Below are 10,939 nucleotides of genomic sequence, written 5' to 3' on the forward strand. Positions count from 1 at the left end.
GCAAGGCAGGCAGCAGGTCTCCCAGGACTCACAGCCAAGATGGGCCTCAGTCATTCTCTATATACCTAAGTGTATAGAGAAGAGTTGATTTCACCTCAGAGAGCATTTTATTCTCTTCATGTTCACAGGCAATTTTTCCTTTATAATTCTTATATAAACCCTGGAGTTAGGGATGGAGAAACTCAATTCATTTACCCTTCAAAATTCAAACTTACCTGAATGTTGTGATTCAGTTCTGCAACACACTAGCGTTTAAAAAAAAATGCATATATTTGGGTGCATAAAATACATGTAATGTATACACAAAAATGAATATATTAGTGAAAAGAATACAAATAATACATAAAATACAAAAATAAATCATGTTAAGGAAAATTGCTTGTACGTTAGTAAAAACTGTGAATAAACATGTTTATAAGAAGAAATTGCTGATGAATTTTTCATACTTTTAAACTGAAAATTGCTCCAAAACTGGAGAACTGAATTTAAGATTGGAGAAATGGGAAACGGAGAGAACCAATCTTGATAGATCCTTCAATCCCTACCAGGAATAAATGATTGTTTTTGGTTTTTTTAATGACAGCTCTATCATCTCATAGAGCCCCTAGCCACTGCTGGGAATTAGATCTTAAAAGTGATGTTAAGTCAAGATTTCATGACAATGTGCTCATTTTCTTACTCTCATTCCACAGAAGCCTGCTAGCAAGACTCTGCCAACTACTTTCATGTTATTTAGTATAAGGGAAACGGAAATATAGCAAACCTGGGCTCTGTCTACAGAAGTCAGTTTTATCTTACTCTAATGTATGCCCTCTTCAACTATAAAGCATATCTCACTTTCATCAGTGTTGTACTTTGATGTCATTAGTGGCCAAATAACCTACAGGACAGTCAACATATTGAGCTAGGCGGGCCAGTGCAGAGCAAGATTAGAGTGAGCAGTTAAGCACTGCTTCTTGTTGGTCTTAGCAGGTCATTGAAAGTCCAACAATTATTTGTTTGTTTCATTTGCTTCTCGTAGAGTGTTGAGAGATGGTCACCAAGATAACTTTATGACATACACTCTCTCTCCTCTTTTCTCCCCCTGCAAAGGTTCATTTCATTTGGTCCGCATGCTTTTAGACGAATACATCTTGCTTGCCATGGAGACCCAGTTTAACAACGACAAAGAACAAGAACTCCAGAATCTGTTGGACAAGTATATGAAGAATCTGGGTAACTAGGATTGGTAGTTTATAACCCTGGGAGTTCTGAAGCTTTGGTGATGTTCACACTTATTTGCGGTTAGGCATTGGTAGCCAAGCCAATTGGTTGTTTTGACATATTTAAATAATTATTCTTCCATACCTAACATTGGCAGGGTGATTTGTTTATTTAAATTTCTCTTGAGATGGATGATATATTAAGGCTACAATCTTAAACACACTTATTGGGACATAAGTCTCACTGAACTCAATGTCCACAATGTTTTGAGCAGGCAGGCATAGGACTGTGCAGTTATAAAACTAAACTAAAATTAAAACGTATTGCTCCCCCCCTTGTTCCTTTTGGGGGGGGCATTCTTTGAAGCATGCATTCCCTGTTATTACTGGAATAGTTTGGAAGAGAAATAACATCCTTGGAAGTACATTCATTTTTATAATTGCAATTCTTCCCATTAGAGAGAGATTCATCCTATTCCATATTTCCAAATTTCTTTTAACTTCATGCCAAGTTTTTTTCATAATTATCTTTAAAAATGTTTACCTGTATTTTTTTGCTGTTATCCATACTCCTAGATACTCTACTTTTTTGTATGCTTCTATCCCTACCATCTCTATTATTTCTTTCCTTTCCGATTCTTTAAGGGTTTTTTAAATAACAATTTTATTTTGCTTTTATTTAACTTGAATCCTGCCACTTGACCAGACTCTTGTATTATATTCATTACTTTTGGAAGAGAATTTTTTGGATCTTCCACAGTTATTACCAAATCATCCGCGAATGCTTTCAGTTTATGCTCATTTTTCTTTACTTTTATTCCTACTACTTCTCTATCTCCTCTTATCCTTCTTGTCAGAACTTCCAGTACCAGAACGAACAACAGCGGTGACAATGGACATCCTTGTCTTGTTCCTTTTTGGATATTGCATTTATCTGTTATCACCCGATTTACAATTATTTTGCATTTTGTTCTGAATAAACAGCTTGCATTCCCCTATTAAAATTTACTCCAAACCCCATCTCCTCCATCACCTTCCTCATGAAGCTCCAAGAAACATTATCAAATGCTTTTTCTCCATCTATAAACATTAATGCTGCTTTTTCTCATTTCTCAATTCCAGGTATTGTATAATATTCGATACATTTCTAATATTGTCTTTAATTTGTCTGCCTGGAAGGAAACCAGATTGATCATGATGAATAAAATCTTTTAGAATTTTTTTCAATCTGCAAACAATTTGTAGTCATTGTTTAATAATGAAATCAGCCTATAGGTTTTTTTACCAATCAAAGTTTTATAGGCCTCTTTCCATGTTTCCTGGACTTCCCCATTGGAAATGGCAAGGGGATGATGAATCAAGAAAGGTAACCTTCGAGAAAACCCTAGCTGGTCTTAGAGAAGAAGGCTATCTCTTGGATATATTGAGCCTTTAAATAATACTCTGAGGAGAATAGGTACCCATTGTAAACCCTGAAAAAGTACTGTATGGTATGTAAAAGAGTACTTTAAAAAATATTCAGGTACCAAGTGATAGGATTCTTTTTAAACATACCTAACCGGTTTATATTCTCCAACTACTCTGTTCCTATTATGTTTGATTACTGTGCACAATCCTCTCTGGTTCACCAATAGCTGTATAGCTGCGTCGGTAGAGCATGTGACTCATAATCTCAGGGTTGTGGGTTCAAGTCCCACATTGGGGAAAAGATTCCTGCATTGCAGGGGATTGGGCTAGATGATCCTAGTGATCCCTTCCAGCTCTACAATTCTATGATTCTATGGTGATATGCCCATAGCTGTCAAGTTTTCCCTTTTCTCACGAGGAAGCCTATTCAGCATAAGGGAATTTCCCTTTAAAAAAGGGAGAACTTGACAGCTATGGATATGCCTGAGTCCCAAAGACACAGGGTTGCTCATTCATCTCCTCTCAAGGGAAAAATCTCGCTTAACACTTCCCACCGTGCACTTCAAGTGTGTGCTCTTTCACAGCAGATATTTAAGAAGCGTCCCTGAATGATCAACCCATTCTTACATTTTCACAATTCATATAAATATATAGCAGTATACGCACACAGCAGTGCATACTCTTATTTCACACGTTGTGGATCCTGTCTTATTTTTCCAGATGCCAGTAAAGCTGCTTTTACTGCATCCCCGAGTTCTTGCTTCCTAGCAAACCGCAACAAGGCTGGCACACTTTCCAGTGATGCTTCAGTGAAAAATGAATGCCTAGTGGAGCAAGCCTATTTCCCTCTGTCAACCAATCAGCACAGTGGCGTGCCCTCTGGTCTGAATCCTTTCTCCATGGGGAACACTGAAAATATGCAGCTAACAGGTAGGAAACAAATCCCCACCACCCACCCTTTATCCTTTTCTCATATTTTCCCTGTGTAGTAGTGGGCAGTGCTATGGAAAGGAGCTGTATATCATGCAAACCATTCCTCTACTGTTTGTTTTCCCAGGTCAAACGGAGCTCTCTCAAAGCACAGGTCATCTCATGACTCCACCCATATCTCCAGCCATGGTTGGCCGAGGAAGCGTCATCAACCAGGGACCGATGGCAGGCAGGCCTCCTAGTGTAGGTCCACCGCTGTCTTCTCATTCCCACTGTGCTTCTTATCCGGAGCCCCTGTACCAGACTGTGCCACAAACCAACCCAAACTTTTATGCTGGTTACCCGGTCATGTTCAGGACCCAGACTCACTCATCTTCCTATCAGCACAGGGCAGAGGCCAGCCATTTTGCAGCCAGCAATGAGCAGCAGCACTTCTCCAGAGACTACTTCGGCAGCAGCTGCGCTGTATCTCCATACAGCACGAGGTCACCCCCTAACTATGGGTCCTCTTCGACCATACAGGAGGCACACGGCATGCAATTTCTGAACAGTGGGAGCTACAACTTCATGAACAGTCCAGCAGCTAGCTCTGGTCAAGGATCGTCATATTCCTCAAATGCTTCCAATGGTACTAAAATGTTCAGATTTTTTTAAATTATTGACTTCCATTGATCTGTACTTCTTCCCTAGTGCTCCAGAATTTATGTATATTCTCTCTAATACATCTTCTGGAAGGGGTAGGTGTGTTGGGACACATTCTGAACCTGCCCTTCCTGTTTGTGGGACTTTGTGGAGTGGTGGGGCCACCACAGCATCTGCACCCCTGCTGCTCATGGAGGCAAGATGATTGGACCTAATTAGTTGTGCATCAGCAGTGAGTTCGGGGTCCAGTGGATGCTGGGTCAGCTGAGCCCCATCTTCTTCCTGCCCCTGGAACCCATTTTTGGATTGTCTTCTGGGTCCTGGTGGCAATGAGTCTTCCAGTAGACCTTCCACTTGCCCATTTGCTGGGTGGAAGAGGGAGAGCAGTGTTGACAGGAGGCAATCTTAGCCCACAGAGCTCAGTGGAGGGACACCTCTGCTCAGTCCAAACCAGCTGGCATAAAAGGTGGTTTGGATTGCTTTGTTAGTCTCTTGCAGCATAAACAACAGTGAGTCTTCCAGGCTTGTATTGTAAAGTAAGTTTTTGAGGACAAGAATTCTCTTTCATGGTAAACAGAAATGAATAAAAGGCCCCTGACTTCTATGCAGCAGCAGCTCATTGGATAGTTTTCTAGATAATACTACTGTCTGCTGCTGAGTAAGAACTTAAGAAGAGTTCAACTGGATCAGAGCAAAAGTCCATATATAGTCAAACGTCCTGTTTCTCAAAGCAGCCAACCAAAAGCCTCCTCCAGGAAGCCAACAAGCAGGACATAAAATCAATCACCTTCTTCCATTGCTGTTCCCAAGCAATTGGGACTGTGAGGCATGCTGCCTCTGCCTTTGAGTCCCCAGTATGGTGTAGGGGGACCAGGTGGTCATACTGGACAGCATCATGAGATGATGGAGAAAGCAAGCATTCAGCTGCTTGGAGACTAGCATAATTGAGTACAGCTCTCTGATCTTCTGCCCAATTGTGATCCTATGGTAGCTTCTCAGCAGCCACACATCTACACGATGTTAATTTAGCCTTCTATGCCCAATTTCTTCTCTGCCACCACTGGTCACCCTCTGGTAAGGGTAGCAGGTCTCCCACCCCCCACCCCCATTCATACACTGGTATCCTCCAGCAAATCATCTCACTAGCCATTGCTGCTCCAGTATTTAGAAGTTACTGGCACACAAGTTTCCCTAGTTAAAACTGCTGCTAATCACAGGGATGCTACTTCACATAAACAGCTACCAGATGGAGGGGTGATGCTGTTTGGCTTCTGCAGCTTGTCCATCTGTTTGTCTTTCTTGTTTCCATAACCATACAGTATCTCCATATCCATATCTGTGCACATTCGCTGTAGACATGGAACTTTAATTTTATTGGGGTGCTGCAAGGCAAAATTCTACATGATCTAATGCTCATATAACTTATTGTCTGTCAACAGGGTTCTATGGGAATAATATAAATTACCCGGAATCCCATCGACTCGGGTCAATGGTGGATCAGCATGTTTCAGTCATCAGCAGCATCAGCAGCATTCGACCATTGCCGCCATACAGTGACATTCACGATCCACTTAGCATCTTAGAGGATGCTGGAAGGAAACAGGGAGCATCATATTATGCAGATGCCTCGATAGCCTGTCAGAACCCGCTAAGTAAGTAGGTCTGATGGAAGAACAAGAAATCTACATCTTCTCATGTTTTGGACTGGGCCAACACATAGAGAAGAAGAGTGCTGACTGGCCATGCACAGTGCCCAAAAGTGACAAGAGGTTCTGTGCATGCATAGGACTTGTAGTACTTGGAATGGTGGAGCCCACTTGCACAGCTGCCTGCAAAGCCTGCACACATACAAATGTATATGAGTTGGGTCTGTTCTCACTTTTGGCCAAATGCCAAAGTTGAGGTGTAATGCCAGCAGACAGGTAGAGGTCAAGAATGGAGTCAGTCAGCACAAACTTACTTTGTCTCCATGGATTTGCTCCACGCATGGGCTTGTATCCAGTGCAGCTCTAAGTAAGCATATCATCAGTGCAAGGATTCTCATTTGGGCAATGGGACTTCCCATCTCCCCCACATACACTTCCTACTCCCTCCCCAGAAGAGATTGGGGAGAGTCCCATTGTAGAAGAACCTTTGCACTGATTGGATGCCTTCTTGGTGCTACATTGGATACGAGCCTTAGATCCAAGCATGAAAAATGGGTTTATGTTTTAACTTACATGGGAATCTCAGCTGCAAAACCCGCAGCCAGTGCCAGACCCTAGCTTTAGAATGGAGGCACTGTACATTTCCTCCCCCATCCCCATGTATCTCAGACATAAGACTTTCAGCTCAGAGGGCGTAATGTCTAGGAAGGATGAAATGCTGTCATTCGTCTCTTTAGAAATTAATCACAACTAATGAATGGTTGATTTCCCCTTCCCCAGAGCTCTAAGTAGGTCCCATTACATATGTGATTTGGAAAGCTATGGTGGGTGGGTGGTTCCTCTGCATCACACCCACTCCCACTTTTCTGTTCAAAGACGTCCTCTGGGACTCCCCTTTGGAAATGCTGGGCATTTTCTCACGAACATTCTTCAGAAATGTTGTTTTGGTTGGAAATGTATTTTTAATAAAAGCTGGGGTTCAGAGGAACCCAGCAGGGCCTCATGACCATCACACACACCCAAGAGTGTTAACTCCCTGTTCCTTATATAGCTACTTAATGTATATTTGCAGCAGGAAGAATGAATTTATGCCAGAATTGTTCATAGTGCCAGGAATGCACCATGAAAGTTATAGATTAAAGTGCTCCTGAATGCGCATTGTATTTCTTGCTCTGCTGAGTAGACCAAGTCCTCCCATAGCAGGGTGGAACTTGCAGATCGGAGGGTGCTATTTACATCTCCTTTTTTTCCCTAGAAACTATGCACTGGAAGTAGTAACTGTTGCCATTTTCTTTGTAGCTTCAGATCTGCAGCCTGCTATACCTACATCCTCCTCCCAATGTATGTATGGACATTCTAGACAATGCCCTTCGCAGGAAGCAATGGACTCTTCTGGGCAAGGTAATAGTGAGATGGTTTCCACCTTGCCACCCATCAATACTGTTTTCATGGGAACTGCTGCTGGAGGCACCTGACGTCCAGAAGTGGCTGCACCCAATCTTCAGTGCCAGGACTTGATGGCGAATACGAATGAAATAGTATTACACATAATTTTTTAAGACTACCAAGAAGATTTTACGATGCACTGAAAAAGCAACCACAGCTGGTTGCAGAGTCCATCCTGTGTCAAGTGTCTCTGGACTTACACACAGGAAAAGAGATTGCCCATTGCATTTTCTCTCCTTGTCACAATTATAACCAATATTCTTGCTTTTTTCCATGTAATCAGGATGCTGTTCTTTCTTGGTGATCACTTTGCTGCCCCTTGATGCATGGCGTACCATATGCACCACCTCGTGGTTACAACAGTGTGCAGGTTCACACCTGACAATGGGTTGGCTATTCTGGATTTAACAGCTTTGCTGTACCATCATGATGTTCTGGATCATCTCACAACAACACCCCTATATCACAGAGTTCTGCCGTTGCTCTGAGGCAGCAGTTGCTGCTCTCCAACTATAAACAGCTCATAATCAGAGCGAACTCTCTTGTTCTGCTTAAATGTCCTAGTTACCACCCTTTCTCTAATTAATTTTGTACAGGCACTGGATATGTGCCAATATGCACATTGTTCACTACTGTATTTACACCAAGTGCTTTCTAATCTATATTTGCTGCATGCATAGTGAAGTGTAGCTTTATTTCACAACTGGAGACCTGCTAGCTTTTGTGCACCGGCCCTAGATATCTTTAGTATGTACATACTGCTCACAGCTGGCATCCAGCAACTGAACTGGAAGGAGGTCAGGCGAGCAGCACAACTCCACCACTCTGCCCACTACTGGCTCCAGTAGGCCTGGATACGACCCCTGCCTTGAAGAACAATTGCCAGTCAGCACAGAGCAGATGATTTTGAGCTACCATAGATGGATCAATGGTCTGATGCAGCAGAAGGCAACTTCCTATGTACCCACACCACAAAGTCCATGAAGCAGTATGACTGTGACAATGCTGTACTTACATGAAACATCTGGTGTCTGAGTAATGTGACAGCAGCCATGAACTGTAGTGCTTGGCTATGTAACATCCCATGTGTGCATGAACCATGTGAGCCAGCCTTTCAATATATAAAATCAGAATGCTAGTCCGTGATCCATGTGAGCTGATGAAATTTTCACAGTATTCCTCCATAAAGCACTGAAATTTTTGCTTGTTTTTTTGTTGCTAAAGTCCCAGAATTTTTGTCTTTCTGCTCTGCTTTGTTGTGCTATGATCTTCGGAGCAAGAAAAACTAGTGATAAGTTCCAACGAATTGTGGGGGGGGGGGAAACATTCCTCTGCCTCATTATTCCTCTAATTTATATTTAAAAAGCAGTTGTCCTGTATCTTCATACATACATTTTGTTTATTTTGTAAAAGCAAAGAAACATTATTTAACACATGTTATTTACCTTTATTTATTGGAGTTGCAGAGTTCTTTGCAAGTTGCAATTCTGTTTGGCAGATTGTCAAATGTATGTGTTCTACCTCCTATGGAAATGTTTACAGGGTCATTTTTTATGATGGGGTGGAGAACCTGTAGTCATCCAGATGTTGTGGAACTCCACTTTCCATCAGCCCCAGACAACACAGAGCAGTGGCTGGGTATTATGGGAGTTGTAGTCCAATAACATCTGCAGAGCCACAAGTTCATCGTTTCATTTTATTGCTTCAAACCTATCTGGACCAAACTTGCATTTACTAATCTTGTGGATTAAAGGGTTTATTTCAAATGCTATCCCGTGGCAGTCTCATTTTGTTATTTTGTTGTTCTCTGGTTGGTTCAGACCTACACTCTTCCCCCACCTGATGCTCACTGGGTGTTTTGGATCATAAGTTGTACTTCTAGAGGGCACCAGAATAGGGAAGGCTGTTTGAGCGTATATTTCACATGGACAAAAAATATCTTTAGCCATCATTTTTCATGGTCAGCATTTCTTGTGAATTCCTTATGGTACAATTGGATTCACCATGAGTTAAATTGTCTCTCAGTTCCAGTGACTGATAAATCTCAGAGCTCCTTCTTAACTGAAAACATTCCTCAATTATGAATCTTTCAGCTGGACTACCACATGCAGCACGAAAGGAAGGGTATCTAGGGTTTTTCCAAACCAGGCATTCTACATGTCTTCCTTTGGGCTCCTTTAAAAAACTGAGATCATGACCTTAGTCACCTTAGACACCCTATCATCCTTAGCTAGTAGGAATGATGGGACCCAAGTTTTTTGGGGGACCCAAGTTTGAGAAAAACTTTTAGAATCTTAAATCCTGGCTGCATTTTTGGGAACACATTGAACCATGACTACGGTAAGTCACCTTGCCAATATTCCTCGTAGCCTTACATGGTATGACCATAGTTTATGGTTGTGTTGTGTACATACCTCTCTACTGAGTACAATTCAAAGTGTTGGTGCTGACCTTTAAAGCCCTAAATGGCCTTGGTCCAGTATACCTGAAGGAGCGTATCCACCCCCATCATTCAGCCATCATACACTGAGGTTCAGCTCCGAGGGCCTTCCGGCAGTTCCCTTACTGCGAGAAGTGAGGTTCCAAGGAACCAGGTAGAGGGCCTTCTCAGTAGTGGTGCCCACCCCGTGGAACACCCTCCCACCAGATGTCAAGGAAATAAGCAACTATCTGACTTTTAGAAGACATCTGAAGGCAGCCCTGTTTAGGGAAGTTTTTAATGTTTGCTGTTTTAATGTATTTTTAATCTTTTGTTGGAAGCCACCTAGAGTGGCTGGAGAAACCCAGCCACATGGGCAGGGTACAAATAATAATTTATTTATTTATTACCCTGAAAAGCAACAGCAGCATCCTGCTGGCATATGCATCTGCCTATCTCTGGCATTAGAATAGAAAGGCAAGCTCTCTACCTGCTTGATGGCCTGCAGCGCATGTGATCAGAGGCTGAATTGTTGACTGCCACATCCTCAGATGTTCTGACACACAGCACCACATCTGTTTTATCCATAGTGTAAGGCTGCAAAGACAGATCACCCTAGCTCCGCAAACATTAAATTTAGAATCCCCTATAAAAGGCTTTAAACTAAGTCCTGCATCTAGTACATATTGAACACCATGCTCCGTTCTGTTCTTAACCCATCAATGTCAACAGAATCTTCTGAGGTCTTATGTACAAGCTAATGGAGTGTTATCACCATGATAAGGTGTGTGTGTGTGTGTTGGAGAGATCTAAGGAGAGAGGGCCTGGAAACACCTGTGTATGTGTGTGCATTTGTGTAAGGAATGACTGTGTTGTTCACATTAATGGGAGGTGAACCATGAGATGGTTCTCTGTAGATGGAGACTGAGTTTGCCAGTGTCACACAAGTCCTATGATGGCCACAAGCTGCCCCAGCCATCATCTCACCATGCCCCTCCAACTTCCAGTATGAGGCAGGCGACTTATTCTTCCTTTCTGGCCTCTATAATCCTACCCCATCCCAGTAGGTTTGCTCCAATAATAACAATCTTCCAACAGTATTAAATATTTCCCACACCAGTGGAATAAGTTTGCTGGGATGTGAGGAAGTATTGCAGAGGCCAGGAGATTAAAGCATTAGCACCTCCATTCATTAGATACTGGAGGAGAATGGTGAGATCAGGGCAGGTCACACTTTCCCAATGCAA

General features: G+C 42.4%; 1 protein-coding gene across 1 annotated transcript in view; it reads left to right on the forward strand.

Annotated features, from left to right (window-relative positions):
* RFX6 (regulatory factor X6) overlaps positions 1-9,909 on the forward strand; it is a 31,828-nt gene extending 21,919 nt beyond the window's left edge. The window contains exons 15-19 of the mRNA XM_035110587.2: positions 1,093-1,215; positions 3,330-3,539; positions 3,667-4,167; positions 5,621-5,833; positions 7,127-9,909. Of these exons, the coding sequence (XP_034966478.1) occupies positions 1,093-1,215; positions 3,330-3,539; positions 3,667-4,167; positions 5,621-5,833; positions 7,127-7,302 (1,223 nt within the window). The 3' untranslated portion in view covers positions 7,303-9,909. The remainder of the gene's footprint in view (positions 1-1,092; positions 1,216-3,329; positions 3,540-3,666; positions 4,168-5,620; positions 5,834-7,126) is intronic.
* Positions 9,910-10,939: the final 1,030 nt, after the last annotated feature.

Source organism: Zootoca vivipara, chromosome 3 (genome assembly GCF_963506605.1).
Source record: "Zootoca vivipara chromosome 3, rZooViv1.1, whole genome shotgun sequence".
In the NCBI taxonomy this organism is placed as follows: domain Eukaryota; kingdom Metazoa; phylum Chordata; class Lepidosauria; order Squamata; family Lacertidae; genus Zootoca; species Zootoca vivipara.